Raw genomic sequence first — 15344 nt, 5'->3', positions numbered from 1 at the left:
TTACTGGGACGGGGCTGGTAGGTCAGACTTTCTTGGTGATGCTCTTGGGGGTGGCCAGCTCATAGAGGCGAGGGGACGCCTGTGCGGCCAGCGAGGCTGGGGAGATGCGGTAGGGGTCGTAGCCCTCGTTGAGGCACTTGCGCACTTTGGGCTGTGCCAGGGCGACAACCCGGGGGCTGGCCACCGCCTTCTTGGTGACGTCCAGCACCTCCCAGCGAGGGTCGCGGTCAGGCACACACTTGTCCGACTGGGCCTTGGGCACTGGAGGGGCAGATGAGAGAGGGGCGGGGCAGAGCTCAGCCTTCTGTGTACAAATGGCCTGCCCATCCGCGGGAGGATGGACAAACACGGCATGGTCCATGGAGAACAAGGAGGCCCTGACACACCACGCGTGGAGGGGCCTGACGGCGTCACACGTGGTCCACGCACACGGGGAGCACCACGAAACCAGCAGCAGGGCAAGGCTGACAGGCCACGCGTGGAGTGACCCGACAGCGTCACGCCAGGGAGATGCAGATACAGAAGACCACACGCGTGGCCTGCACTGATGAGGCCATCTCCCACAGGGACAGGAGGGGATGCGCAGTCCCAGGGCTGGGGAGGGGTGGGGTGACTGCTCTTTGGAGTGCTGAGAATGTTCTAGAATGACTGCGGTGCAGCCTGCACAACTGCATGGATGCACAAAAACACTGACATGCACACTTCAGAGAGTAAAGGGCAAACGCTACCCAACGGCCATGGTCCCGGCTGGGACCACAGGCGGGCGGTCCAGCGCCCCGGCCTGCTCACTTCACCTGCCCCTTGCTCCCTCTCAGGTCATGTGGGGAGGGGCTGCAGGGTGCGCCCCGGGACCCTCCCTCCCAGCCCCTCCATCACATGGAAGCCTCAGCACTGCTGCTGGGAGGCCAGGAGAGGGGACCGGCAGGCTTCAAGGGGACAGAGTTAGCCTCCCCCATCATCTCTGGGGCACAGGGTGGGCACAGCCCCCGTGCAAATGGTAGACACCACTCGCCCCGAGGAGGAGAGTGGAGCCCCTCCCAGCCAGCTAAGCTCTGGTGCAGGTGTCCCACGGGGGCAAGGGGTCCAGGAGGCTGCTGGGGGCGTCAGGGCTCCTGCTCTCTGGTCCCAGCTGATGTGCTGTTGGGCCCCCAGGACCCCTGTGAGTGCACACAGCAGTTGGCTGAGCCCCCCCCAGAACATGTGTGAGTGCACAGGGGGTCAGCTGAGCCCCCCCAGAACATGTGTGAGTACACAGGGCAGTCAGCTGAGCCCCCCCAGAACATGTGTGAGTGCACAGGGCAGTCGGCCAAGCCACCCAGAACATGTGTGAGTGCACAGGGGGTCAGCTGAACCCCCCCAGAACATGTGTGAGTGCACAGGGGGTCAGCTGAGCCCCCCAGAACATGTGTGAGTGCACAGGGGGTCGGCTGAGCCCCCCCAGAACATGTGTGAGTGCACAGGGGGTTGGCTGAACACCCCAGAACATGTGTGAGTGCACAGGGGGTCGGCTGAGCCCCCCCAGAACATGTGTGAGTGCACAGGGGGTTCGCTGAGCCCCCGCAGAACATGTGTGAGTGCACAGGGGGTCAGCTGAGTCCCCCCCAGAACATGTGTGAGTACACAGGGCAGTCGGCCGAGCCCCCCCCAGAACATGTGTGAGTGCACAGGGGGTCGGCTGAGCCCCCCCAGAACATGTGTGAGTGCACAGGGGGTCGGCTGAGCCCCCCCAGAACATGTGTGAGTGCACAGGGGGTCGGCTGAGCCCCCCCAGAACACGTGTGAGTGCACAGGGGGTCGGCCAAGCCCCCCCCACCCTGTGTGCACATGGGGTCCATGCCCCCGTGTTTCCTCCTCTGTTCTATGCGTCCTGGCCTCAACCATGACAGGCAGGAAATCTGGACTGGAAAGGACAGTCTTACACCGATCGACACATGCGTGACAACCAAGGCGTGTGCATGTAAGGATGCGTGGGGGGGGCGTGTACTCAGGCTCCATTTCTCTAACCCCGAGGGCATGAATGAATGAGTGAACAAGGGAATGAAGGAAGGAAGGAGAGAACAAGTGGGCAGACGACTGTGTCAGAGAGAACCTGGGAGGGAAGAAGTCGAGTGGCTCCACACCCACCAGCCAAGGTCAGGGAGAAAGACACACGCGTCACCACTGTGATCCCCTGGGCCCGGCCTGGAGCTGACCACATGGCAGACAGAGGACACACACACATAGGTAGAGGGCAGGCACTGTGGATAAAGGGCAGGGGGGAGAGGTTCAGGGTCCCCAGGGACAGAGGCGGGGGAGGAGGTACCAGGGTCCCCAGGGACAGAGATGGGGTGCAGGGTTCCCAGGGATAGGGACGGGGGTGGTGCCAGGGTCCTCAGGGATAGAGGTGGGGGAGGAGGTACCAGGGTCCCCAGGGACAGAGGTAAAGGTACAGGGTCCCCAGGGACTGAGGTGGGAGTACAGGGTCCCCAGGGACAGAGACAGGGGATGGTGCCAGGGTCCCCAGGGACAGAGGTGGGGATTGCAGGGTCCCCAGGGACAGAGGTGGGGGTACAGGGTCCCCAGGGACAGAGACACGGGATGGTGCCAGGGTCCCCAGGGACAGAGGTGGGGATTGCAGGGTCCCCAGGGACAGAGGTGGGGGTACAGGGTCCCCAGGGACAGAGGTGGGAGTTCAGGGTCCCCAGGGACAGAGACAGGGGATGGTGCCAGGGTCCCCAGGGACAGAGGTGGGGGTACAGGGTCCCCAGGGACAGAGGTGGGGTACAGGGTCCCCAGAGACTGAGGTGGGGGGGGAGGTACCAGGCAGGGGAAGAGTTACCAGGGTCCCCAGGGACAGAGGCAGGGGTGCCAGGGCCCCAGGGATGAGAGGTTGCAGGTTGCCCAAATGCCCCCCTGAGAAGGAGGGGAGGAGTCCTGGCCTGACCTCGAGGGCCTCCCCTGGAACGGTGAGCACAGGGACAGAACCCAGCAGGACATCCCAGTATCCCTCTACCTGCCAGGCGGGAAATGGGGTGCAGGGTGGGCCTGAGCGTTTCTCGTCTGCCCAGATGTAGAGTGAGGGGGGGAAGGGGCTTCGGGACCTTGGCAGAGCACCAGGAAGGATGCACATGTGAGGTCACTCACATGTGCACACCCACACCACACACCCAGCTCACATGTGCACACACATGCACACATAGCACACACTGCACACAGCTCACTCACGTGTGCACACCCACACCACACACCCAGCTCACATGTGCACACACATGCACACATAGCACACACCGCACACAGCTCACTCACGTGTGCACACCCACACCACACACCCAGCTCACATGTGCACACGCATGCACACATAGCACACACCGCACACAGCTCACTCACGTGTGCACACCCACACCACACACCCAGCTCACATGTGCACACGCATGCACACATAGCACACACCGCACACAGCTCACTCACGTGTGCACACCCACACCACACACCCAGCTCACATGTGCACACGCATGCACACATAGCACACACCACACACCCAGCTCACATGCACACACAGCACAATCACTCACATGTGCACACACATGTACACACAGCACACACACAGCTCACATGTACACACACAGCACACCACGTGAGTTGTCCCCAGGGGCCCTTGACAGCTATCTCAGCTCAGGGAGGAGGACATGGAAGAGGGTGCGCAGTCGACAGAAGCAGACCCCAGGCCCGGGACCTGGAACTCCGCATCTCCCCTGTCCAGCAGGCAGCAGGGTGTCGAGCCCAGGGGTCCACTCACTGGCCAGGTGCAGGAGGCGGTTGTAGTCCGACACGTGTGGCTTAGACTTCGGCATGGGGTCCCACTGTCCCTGCAGGGTGGCTGGGGGCCTGGGCTTAGCCAGCCGGAGGATCCGTGAACTGGGGATTGCCATCTGGGCCGCCCGTGACACCTGGGACACCTGGGAGAGGAGAGCCATGGAGGCTCTTGGATCTGCAGGTCACAGACAGGAAGACTCCTCCAGGGGCGACCAGAAACCCACGGTGTGTGGCGGGTGGGAGTAAACCTGGGGTCCAAGCCCTCTTCGTGGGCCGGCTCTGCAGTCCAGCAAGTTAAGCCGCCTGCAGTGCCAGCATCCCACGTGGGCGCTGGTTCAAGTCCTGGCTGCTCCACTTCCCATCCAGCTCCCTGCTAATGGCCTGGAAGGCGGCAATGATGGACCAAGTCCTTGGGCCCCCACACCCACGTGGGAGACTGGATGGAGCTCCTGGCTCCTGGCTTCAGCCTGGCCCAGCCCTGGCCGTTGTGGCCATCTGGGGAGTGAACCAGCACATGGAAGCTCTCTCTCTCTTTCTGTCTCTCTCCCTCTATCTCTCTAACTCTGCTGCTCAAATAAATAAATCTGACATGGAAAAAAAACCAACATAAACCTCTTGGGGACGTTGCCAGGGCCCCACGTGGGAGGAGCGACTGAGGACAGAACAGGACACACGTGTCCACCAGTGTCCCCAGGGACCCAGATCCTCACATGGCCCCCACGACACCTGTCCATCATGCTCCCTGCTAGCACCCAGGGGCCCAGTGATCAAGCCCATCCATCCACGGCACGGAACATACATGGGGACGGCCAGCGCCGCCAGCTCAGGGAGGAAGCCAGGCTCGGGCCCGGAGGGGTGGGGCCTCACAGACGACATCCAGGGAGAGCAGGGGACTCCAATCTGAAGCCCACCCAGCATTTTCCTTAATAGGAAGGAAGCTCTGTGTGGGTGTAAGCTTCTGCAGCCACACAGGTGGGCAGGGGGCCGGCAGGGCGACCCCAGCTGGACTGAGGGGCTGACAGGAAGGTGAGGCTGCTTGGAGCAAGCGAGGGAGCCAGGCCAGCCAGGAGGGTGGCTCCGGGGTCCGCTCCCCCTGCCTGCAGGCCCCAGCCCCAGGCAGCCTCCTGCAGAGTCCCGGCATCCCCACCCACCCTGCACAGGAGTGAGCTGCACAGAGCACCCAGCACCCACCTCGGACATGTGGATGCTCCAGATGTTACTCCGGATCTTGGGGGCAGCCAGCTCCTTCAGCCGACTGGACGCCTGGCACTCCAAGGTGGACCGGGGAATGGGCCAGATGGGCGTGGTCCTAGGACATGCACAGTGCAGGTCACCAGGGTTAGGGTTAGGGTTAGGGTTAGTCAACGTGTGTGTGTGTGTGTGTACACGGTGACAGTCACATCCAGCCTAGGGTATGAGAGTGTGTGTGTATGCACTTTGTCAACCACAGCTCAGACTAGGGTGTGAATGTGTGTGCACGTGTGCATGGTGTCAGTCACACCCAGCCTAGGGTGTGTGTATGTGCATGGTGTCAGTCACACCCAGCCTAGAGTGTGTGTGTGTGTGTATGCTGTGTCAACACAGCACAGGATAGGGTGTGTCTGCGTGTGTGTGTGTGCTCTGTGCCCATCACAACCGAGCCTAGGGTATGAGAGAGTGTGTGTGTGTGCACTTCATCAATCATAGCTCAGCCTAGGGTATGAGTGTGTGTGTGTGTGTGCTGTGTCCATCACACCCAGCCTAAGGTGTGAGTGTGTGTATGTGCATGGTGTCAGTCACACCCAGCCTAGAGTGTGTGTGTATGCTGTGTCAACACAGCACAGGATAGGGTGTGTCTGCGTGTGTGTGTGTGCTCTGTGTCCATCACAACCGACCCTAGGGTATGAGAGAGAGAGTGTGTGTGTGCACTTCATCAATCATAGCTCAGCCTAGGGTATGAGTGTGTGTGTGTGCGTGTGCTGTGTCCATCACAGCCCAGTCTGCAGTGTGTGTGTGTGTTTTCTGTGTCAATCACACCCAGCCTAAGGTGTGAGTGTGTGTGTGTTCACTTCGTCAATCACAGCTCAGCCTAGGGTAAGAGTGTGTGTGTGTGCTGTGTCCATCACACCCAGCCTAAGGTGTGAGTGTGTGTGTGTGCATGGTGTCAGTCACACCCAGCCTAAGGTGTGAGTGTGTGTGTGTTCACTTCATCAATCTCAGCCTAGGGTATGAGTGTGTGTGTGTGCAGTGTCAGTCACACCCAGCCTAAGGTGTGAGTGTGTGTGTGTGCATGGTGTCAGTCACACCCAGCCTAGGGTGTGTGTATGTGCATGGTGTCAGTCACACCCAGCCTAGAGTGTGTGTGTATGCTGTGTCAACACAGCACAGGATAGGGTGTGTCTGCGTGTGTGTGTGTGTGCTCTGTGTCCATCACAACCGAGCCTAGGGTATGAGAGAGTGTGTGTGTGTTCACTTCATCAATCACAGCTCAGCCTAGGGTATGAGTGTGTGTGTGTGTGCATGTGCTGTGTCCATCACAGCCCAGTCTACAGTGTGTGTGTGTGTGCATGGTGTCAGTCACACCCAGTCTAGGGTGTGTGTATGTGCATGGTGTCAGTCACACCCAGCCTAGAGTGTGTGTGTGTGCAGTGTCAATCACACCCAGCCTAGAGTGTGTGTGTATGTGCAGTGTCAGTCACACCCAGCCTAAAGTGTGTGTGTATGCAGTGTCAGTCACACCCAGCCTAGAGTGTGTGTGTGTGCCATGTCAGCCACACCCAGCCTAGAGTGTGTGTGTATGCAGTGTCAGTCACACCCAGTCTACAGTGTGTGTGTGTGTTTTCTGTGTCAATCACACCCAGCCTAAGGTGTGAGTGTGTGTGTGTGCATGGTGTCAGTCACACCCAGCCTAGAGTGTGTGTGTGTGTGTATGCTGTGTCAACACAGCACAGGATAGGGTGTGTCTGCGTGTGTGTGTGTGTGCTCTGTGTCCATCACAACCAACCCTAGGGTATGAGAGAGAGTGTGTGTGTGTGCACTTCATCAATCATAGCTCAGCCTAGGGTATGAGTGTGTGTGTGTGTGCGTGTGCTGTGTCCATCACAGCCCAGTCTGCAGTGTGTGTGTGTGTTTTCTGTGTCAATCACACCCAGCCTAAGGTGTGAGTGTGTGTGTGTTCACTTCGTCAATCACAGCTCAGCCTAGGGTATGAGTGTGTGTGTGTGCTGTGTCCATCACACCCAGCCCAAGGTGTGAGTGTGTGTGTGTGTGCATGGTGTCAGTCACACCCAGCCTAGAGTGTGTGTGTGTGCTGTGTCAACACAGCACAGGATAGGGTGTGTCTGCGTGTGTGTGTGTGTTTTCTGTGTCAATCACACCCAGCCTAAGGTGTGAGTGTGTGTGTGTTCACTTCATCAATCACAGCTCAGCCTAGGGTATGAGTGTGTGTGTGTGTGCGTGTGCTGTGTCCATCACAGCCCAGTCTGCAGTGTGTGTGTGTGTGCTGTGTCCATCACACCCAGCCTAAGGTGTGAGTGTGTGTGTGTTCACTTCATCAATCACAGCTCAGCCTAGGGTATGAGTGTGTGTGTGTGTGCTGTGTCCATCACACCCAGCCTAAGGTGTGAGTGTGTGTGTGTGCATGGCGTCAGTCACACCCAGCCTAGAGAGTGTGTGTGTATGCAGTGTCAATCACACCCAGCCTAGAGTGTGTGTGTGTGCAGTGTCAGTCACACCCAGCCTAGAGTGTGTGTGTGTGCAGTGTCAGTCACACCCAGCCTAGAGTGTGTGTGTGTGCAGTGTCAGTCACACCCAGCCTAGAGTGTGTGTGTGTATGCAGTGTCAATCACACCCAGCCTAGAGTGTGTGTGTGTGTGTGTGCAGTGTCAGTCACACCCAGCCTAGAGTGTGTGTGTGTGCCGTGTCAGTCACACCCAGCCTAGAGTGTGTGTGTGTGCCGTGTCAGTCACACCCAGCCTAGAGTGTGTGTGTGTGTGCCGTGTCAGTCACACCCAGCCTAGAGTGTGTGTGTATGCAGTGTCAGTCACACCCAGCCTACAGTGTGTGTGTGTGTGCCGTGTCAGTCACACCCAACCTAGTTGTCTGTAGCTGGGAAAGGCTTGGATTTGGAGAGCCTCAAAGTGCCCTAGGAGAAGCTTCCCTGAAACTTACTATGTTACCGCCCTCACCCCCTTCCAGCTGTCCTGCCCAGGGACAGTGGCCTGCTCCAGCCCAGCCTTCTCAGTCCTCCAGGTGGCAACAGCCCCTCCCAGGGCCTCGTCCCTGCCCCCTCCTCAGGAGCCTGGGTGAGGTCCCTGGGTTGTGGGGACAGCTGAGCTTGGAGTGCTTCCCTGTGTCACCCCGAAAGCTCAGCCATATTTTGTTGACCTTCAGCAAGCTGCCCACGCGTCCACATGCCTGGGGCGGCACCCAGTGTGTAAGCACAGCCCAGCAGATGGCCGCAGCTCTGCAGCCACCCTCAGCCTCCGGTCATCTCTGCCCACGCTCAGGTGATGTGAACTCTGGGGGCACTGACACTGCCCTCAGCCCACCGCACGCCCCCACCTCAGCCCCTGTTAGCAAACGCAAACATGGGGTGGGGGGCACCTCCGAGTGTGAAGGGGGTCCAGGCAGCTACTTGTGCCAGTCCTGTGTCCCTGTGCGTGTGCACAGATGTGACTGACCTGTGTATGAACACACACAGAGCTCTGAGGGAGAACTGGGCATGAAACCACCGCTGGGTCTTATGGGTCCCACTGTTTCAGAGCCATCACGTTCCACCACGCACCTGCCCTCACCACCACCACCCTGACTATACGGGCCCAGGGCCCTGCCTGCTGTAGGCATGGCTGGGGGGCCGGGACAGACTCTGTGACCCAGCCCTGGGCTGGGGACCCCTCCCCATGCCACACCCTGCCTAGGTCAGGGAGAACCCAGCCCTCCTCCCCTACCTGTTGTTGTTGTAGTACTCCAGATAGAATCTCTTGGGCCGGGCCAGTTCCTCCACTCGAGGGGACACCGCTGGGCACAAGGGGAAATGGGAAAGTGCCCAGTCACTGCCCAGCGGTGGACCCCAGCCAAAAAAGCCCGCCCTGCCCAGCGCACCGTCTGCGTGTGGAATCCAGCTCTCTGCAGCTGAGGGGCCAGGCAGCAAGCCCCCTGCAGGGGCAACTGTGCTGCCCACACCCTGGGCACCTGAAGGCACTTGCTCAGGACTGTGTGGTATAGGAGGCAGGGCCCACGGCTCCTCCTCAGTGCTCTGAGTGGACCCGCAAACCCACGGTTGGAAGCCAGCGTGGGCCTGGCGTTTGCTGCTCGCTGTTGCTCCCTCAGTAATGACCTCCTTGAGGTAAATTAACCCTACTACGCCTCCCCACACCCTCTCCCCAGCTTTCAAACAAAAGGGGCAGAGCCCAGCAGAGACTTCCAGAAGATGGACAGAGGCTCCTAGGATACAGAGCAGGGAAGACCAGGCTCCCTGGGTCAGAGAGGGGTCGGTTCTAGCAGGGGCTGGAGCGTCCCTCCTGTGTCCCCCAGCCCCAGGAGGCCAGTGGCCGGGACAGTGTGGCCGAGCCCCAAGGCCAAGCAGAGGCCACCCCAACCTCAGATGGACAAGGGCTCCACCTACCGGGCACCGTGATGGTGAGGGTCGTATCCTCGAGAAACCGCTCGGTCCAGTACACAGAAGGCCTGGAACACACCAGTGGACCAGCGTGAGGGCAGCGAGGACCCCAGCCCTGGGGCCTGGCGTGAAGCAAGAGCTTGGGGCTCCCTGGCAGGGCAGTAACACCGGGGCAGGCTTCGGGTTGAGAAGCCAGGGGAACCTGTGGCTTGGATCAGGGTCAGAGCTACGGTCAGGGTCAGGCTTAGGGTCAGCGTCAGTGTTAGGGATTTAGGATTGGGGTTAGGGTTAGGATTAAGGTTAGGGAGTTAGGGTTAGGATTAGGATTAGGGATTTAGGGTTAGAGTTACGGTTAGGGTTAGGGTCTTAAGGTTAGGGTAGGGTTAAGGTTATATTCAAGAATTTAGACCTAGGGTTAGGGCTAGGGCTTGGCTAGTCTTGGGTTTAGTGTTTAGGGGTTGGGGTTAGTGGTTAGGTTCAGGGTCAGGGTTCAGGGTTAGGATTCATATTAAGGTTAGGGTTTAAGGTTAAGGTTTAGTTTAGGGTCAGGATTAGGGTCAGGGTTAGGGTTAGGGATTCAGGTTTGGAGTTGGGATTAGGGATTTAGGGCTAGGGTTAGGATTAGGGTTAGGGATTTAGTGTTATTGTTAGGGTTAGTGTTAAATTTAGAGATTTAGAGTTAGGGTTAGGGTTTAAGAGTAAGGGTTATGGTTAGGATTAGGGTTACAGTTAGGGTTAGTGTTAGGGTTAGCTTTAGGATTAGGGATTTAGGGTCAGGGTTAGGTTATAGATTTGGGATTAGGGATTTAGGGTTAATGGTTACATACTAAGGGTGAGGGAGTAAGGGTTAGGAATTTAGGGTTAGGATTGGTCTCAGGATTTAGGGTTAGGGTTAGGGTTAGGGATTTGAGATTATGGTTAGGGTTTGGGTTAGGGATTTGAGATTATGGTTAGGGTTAGGATTAGGGTTAGAGATTTAGGGTAGGATTCAAGTTAGGGGTTAGGATTAGGTTTAGTGACATAGTTAATGTTAGGGTTAGGGACTTAGGGTTAGAGTTAGGGATTAGGGTTAGGATTTGGGTTAGGTTTAGTGATTTATATTTAGGATTAGATTTATGGATTTAGGGCTAGGATTAGGATTAGGAGTTAGTGATTTAGGGTTAGGGCATGGGTAGTGTTATGGTCATGGTTACGGTTAAGAGTTAGGATTAGGTCTAGGATTAGGGATTTGGGACTTGAGTTACGGTTGGGATTAGGGTTAGGGATCTAGGATTTGAAGTTAGGTTAGGGTTAGGGTTAGAGAACAGAGTTAGGAATTTAGGGTTAGGGTTGGGTTCAGGATTTAGGGTTAGGGTTGGTGTTAGGTTTCAGGGTTTAGAGTTATGGGTTTTGGGTTAGGGAGATGGCTAGAAGATTATTATAGTTTTAGAGTTTCAGTTAGGGTTAGTGGTTTAGAGACAGGAGTTTCAGTTAACCATAACCATGAGGTTATGGTTAAAGGTTTAGGATCAATGCTAAGTCTTAAGGCTAAGGTTAGAGGTTAGGATTAGGGTAAGGGGTTAGGGATTCATTGTTAGGATCAGTGTTATGGTTCAGGAGTGGGGGTTAGGGATTTAGGACTATGGTTTGGTTCAGGATTTATGGTTCAGGTTTGAGTTCAGATTTGTTTTAAGGGTTAGGGTTAGGGTTCAGGTTCTTGTTAGGGTTAGGGTTTAGGATTTAGGGCTAGGGTTAGGGTTTAGGATTTAGGGTTAGGGTTAAGGTTAGGGTTAGGGGCTAGGGTGAGGGTTTAGGATTTAGGGTTAGGGTTTAGGGTTTAGGGTTAGGTTTAGGGTTAGGGTTTAGGATTTAGGGTTAGTTTTAGGGGTTAGGGTTAGGGTTAGGGTTCTTATTCAAGTTTATTTAGAATTTCAGTGACAGCCATGACATTGGATTTCCTGGGCAGCCTTGGACACGGTGGGTAAAACGTCCTGAGCTTCCTGGGCCTGCGCCAGTGCCGAGTCGGAGGGATGTGAGCCAAGAGAGATAGCACCAGCAGAGCCCCAGCTGTCTCGCGGGAGTGCCCAGGTCCTCTCTGCCTGGAGCCAGGTCCAGGGCTACTGTGTGGGTGTGGGAGCCCCCACCTGGAATTCCCTCCCTCCCTTGCTGGGCGCCATGGCCACGTGAGCTGCAGGTGGGGAGCAGGCCGAGGGACTTACCAATAGAGACAGAAGTGCAAGCTCGTCTTGCATGGGGAGATCCACGCATAGCCCCTACAGCGGCCTCTCATCCTGCGACGAGACAGGGCCAACGCCCCGCTGCCGTCCGCCGCCACCGCCCTGAGGACCCCAGGTGCCACCGTTCCCACCAGGCCCCACCGCTGGGATCCTGATTCTGTTCCCTGGCGGCCCCTCCCCCACCCCCACCCCGGTGGGAGCTCAGGGTCGCCACCTTTTTGAGGACCTGGACGTGCCCCACCCAGTGAGGTCCTGGCCTGGCCGGCCCTCACCTGTCTCTCAGGACCTGCCAGTTGGTCTTGGGTTCTGCCAGCTCCAGGAGCCGGCGCCGCTGCCGCCTCCCTCTGGCCATGGAGCAGCGGGGCAATGTCCGGGTGATGGACAGTCGACTGTGGGAGAGTCGGTGTTGGGACTGGCACCGCCTGGCCCTTGCCCACCCCGCCCACCTGCTGTCCTCTCAGGCTTCCCTGGTGGGGATGGGCCAGGGCCTGAAGCACCCCCACACACACCCCACGGCTTCCTAAGGCCCTGCTCCCCCCTTTATGAGAGGAATGGGGGTGCTGTGGCACAGGGGGTTAGACTGGCACCCCACGTGAGAGCAGGTGCAAGTCCCAGCTGCTCCACTTTCCACTGAGCTCACGGCCTGGGGAAGCCGCAGGGGATGACCCAAGCGCTTGGACCTCTGCCCCCACGTGGGAGCCCCGGATGAGGCTCCTGGCTTCCGACAAGCCCGATTCTGGCCTTGCAGCCATCTAGTGAACCAGAGGAGGGAAGATATCTCTCTCTCTCTCTCTCTCTCTCTCTCTCTCTCTCTCTCTCTCTCTCTCTCTGTAACTCTGATTTTCAAATAAGTAAATATATAGAGAGGCCAGCCCCAGCTCCCAGGACCATCACGGGGGCCCCACTGCCGCTCCACTCTCAAGCATTTTCCAGCACCTGTGGTGCAGGACAGCGGCGGCCGCAGGAGCAGGGCCTTGGCTGCCCCTGCCCTCAGCCCCACCTCCCCCGCCCCCGCCCGCCCCAGGGCCCCTAGGGCTCCCTGAGAGCGAGGGGCATGGCTTCACCCTAGGGGGAACAGCCCCGCCCCACCAGCCAGCAGGTGTCAGCCAGGGGAGCCCCAAGGGCGGCGAGGAAGCGCTGGGGAGGGGGGGGCGCAGTGCACGTGGCCGGAAGTCGCTCCCCACGTGCTCAGGCCCTTGCCCTAACCGTGCGGCCGCCTGCGTTTGCTTTTCTCTTCCACGCCGCGCCCCCTGCTGACCCCCGACCCCCGAACACCTCATCTCCGGAATGTCCTCTGCATCTTTGTCCGGAGCCCCCTCCGACTCGGAAAGCGCGTCCTCCTGGTTCGCGGGCCGGGGGGGCTCGTCCCCGGCCACCTCCTCAGCAGGGACCTCCTCGTCCTCTTGGTCTTCGAGCCCCAGATCCGCATCATCGGGGTCCCGGTATTTGGGGTCCTTGAACCGCAGGCTGCTGTACACGGGGGCCCCGGAGGCCGGAGGGCCTCGTCCTGGCCGCCCCCGGGCCCGCCCTCCGCCTCCGAGAAGCGGCGGTCCCCCATGGGCCGGGTCCCCTCCGCACACCTGTGTCCTCGCTCCCACAACACCCAAATGGATCTGCGGTCACCAGGGCGACAGGAGAAGGCGCCACCCACGTTCCAACCGCGGGCTGGGCGGGGTGGGGGCGGGGCTCAGCGCGGGCAGCGCCCCCACCCTGCAGGTGCTGGACCAGGGTCCTTCCTGGAGGTCACACCTGCCCTCCCAGCATGCTGGCCAGAGACCGGAACAGGGGTCGGAACAGGGGTCGGCAGGGGCTTCTGGGAGGGGCATCCCCGCCTCCCTCTCCCGCTCTCCCCCCTCTCTCCCTTTCTCTCTTCCTCTCTCCCTCCCTCTCTCTCCCTCTCTCTCCCTCTCTCTCCCTCTCCCTCTCTCTCCCTCTCTCCTCTCCCTCTCTTTCCTTCTCACCTCTCTCCCCTCTCCCTCTCTCCCTCTCTCTCCCTCTCTCCCTCTCTCTCCCTCTCCCCTCTCCTCTCCCTCTCTCCCTCTCCCTCTCTCTCCTCTCTCCCTCTCCCTCTCTCTCTCCTCTCCCTCTCTCTCCTCTCCATCTCCCTCTCTCTCCTCTCTCTCTCTCCCTCTCTCCCTCTCTCCCTCTCTCCCCTCTCCTCTCCTCTCTCTCCCTCTCTCCCTCTCTTTCCCTCCCTCTCTCCATCTCCCTCTTTCTCCCTCTCTCCCTCTCCCTCTCTCTATCCCTCTCCCTCTTTCTCCATCTCCCTCTCTCTCCCTCTCCCCTCTCTTCCCTCTCTCCCTCTCTCCCTCTCCCTCTCTCTCTCCCTCTCCCTCTTTCTCCTCTCTCCCTCTCCCTCTCTCTCTCCCTCTCCCTCTTTCTCCCTCTCTCTCCATCTCCCTCTCTCTCCCTCTCTCCCTCTTCCTCTCTCCCTCTCTCCCTCTCTCCCTCTCTCTTCCTCTCTCTCTCCCCTCTTTCCCTCTCTCTCCCCTCTCCCTCTCTCCCTCTCCCTCTCTCTCCCTTTCTCCCTCTCTCTCTCTTCCTCCCTCTCTCCCCTTCCTCTCTCTCTCTCCCTCTCTCCCCCTCCCTCTCCCTCTCCTCTCCCTCCCCTCCCTCCCTCTCTCTGTCTCTCTCTCTCTCTCTCTCCTCTCTCTCTCTCTCTCTCTCCCCGCCAGGGGGCAGGGGGTCCGTGGACACCATGACGGGGATCCAGGGGCAGGGGGTCCACAGGCGTTGAGATGGGGACCCAGTGGCAAGGGGTTCCGTGGAGGCCGTGACGGGGACTTGGGGGGGGGCAGGAGGGTCCTTGGTCTGACAGGAACCTGAGAGGCTCCATCCTCCTCAGGCAGGGTCTGTGGACGCCATGATGGGGACCCAGGGGGGCGCTGTCCCCCCTCAGGCGGGGGTCTGTGGACACCCTGATGGGTCCCAGGGGGCACCGTCCTCCTCAGGTCTGTGGACGCCCTGATGGGGTCCCGGGGGGGGCGCTGTCCCCCTCAGGCGGGGTCTGTGGACGCCCTGATGGGGACCCCAGGGGGGGCGCCGTCCCCCTCAGGCGGGGTCTGTGGATGCCCTGATGGGGTCCCGGGGGGCACCGTCCTCCTCAGGTCTGTGGACGCCCTGATGGGGACCCAGGGGGGGCGCTGTCCCCCTCAGGCGGGGTCTGTGGACGCCATGATGGGGACCCGGGGGGCGCTGTCCCCCTCAGGCGGGGTCTGTGGACGCCCTGATGGGGTCCCGGGGGGGGTGCTGTCCCCCTCAGGTCTGTGGATGCCCTGATGGGGACCCGGGGGGTGCTGTCCTCCTCAGGTCTGTGGACGCCGTGAGGGGCCTGGTGCCTTCATGAAGGCAGCAAACAAGTGGAAGCAGCTTCCCTTGGCCGCGCGCAGGGAAAGCAGGCAGCGAACGGGCCGTGGGTCTCACGCTTCCAAAGGCTCTGTGCAGTCTTCCCGCAGGCCAGGCCCAGCAGGGGGCCGTGCCGCCTTGTGGGTCAGCTGCTGCCCTGGCTTCTCCTGGGGGCCATCCCCAGGCCACAGAAGGGGACCCGGTGGGCTCAGCTGGCTGGTGCACCCTCCTGGCTCTGCTGTTTGAATGACGGCAGCCGATGCAGACACCCTGCACAGGACCCTCCCCCGCCCAGGCAGCCCTACCCCCGTGGCCGTGGCCGTGGCCGTGGCCGCACTGCTGGCCCTTCTCCCTCCCCGAGTGCTCCTGCACATTCCGAGCGAGATGCAGGC

General features: G+C 59.7%; 1 protein-coding gene across 1 annotated transcript; it reads right to left on the bottom strand.

Annotated features, from left to right (window-relative positions):
• Window positions 1-13560, bottom strand: SPMAP2 (sperm microtubule associated protein 2; the record flags this gene model as incomplete). The annotated part of the gene is made up of 10 exons (XM_062179403.1): window positions 1-83; window positions 118-261; window positions 3776-3935; window positions 4984-5101; window positions 8721-8790; window positions 9398-9459; window positions 11590-11661; window positions 11880-11996; window positions 12883-13089; window positions 13529-13560. Coding segments are annotated over 10 exons (1065 nt in total), but the record flags the coding sequence as incomplete, so codon positions are not given.
• Between the last annotated feature and the right edge of the window lie 1784 nt (window positions 13561-15344).

Source organism: Lepus europaeus, chromosome 20 (genome assembly GCF_033115175.1).
Source record: "Lepus europaeus isolate LE1 chromosome 20, mLepTim1.pri, whole genome shotgun sequence".
Classification (NCBI taxonomy): domain Eukaryota; kingdom Metazoa; phylum Chordata; class Mammalia; order Lagomorpha; family Leporidae; genus Lepus; species Lepus europaeus.
The sequence above is the reverse complement of the archived record's forward strand: the minus strand, read 5'-3'. Positions and strand labels throughout refer to the sequence as shown.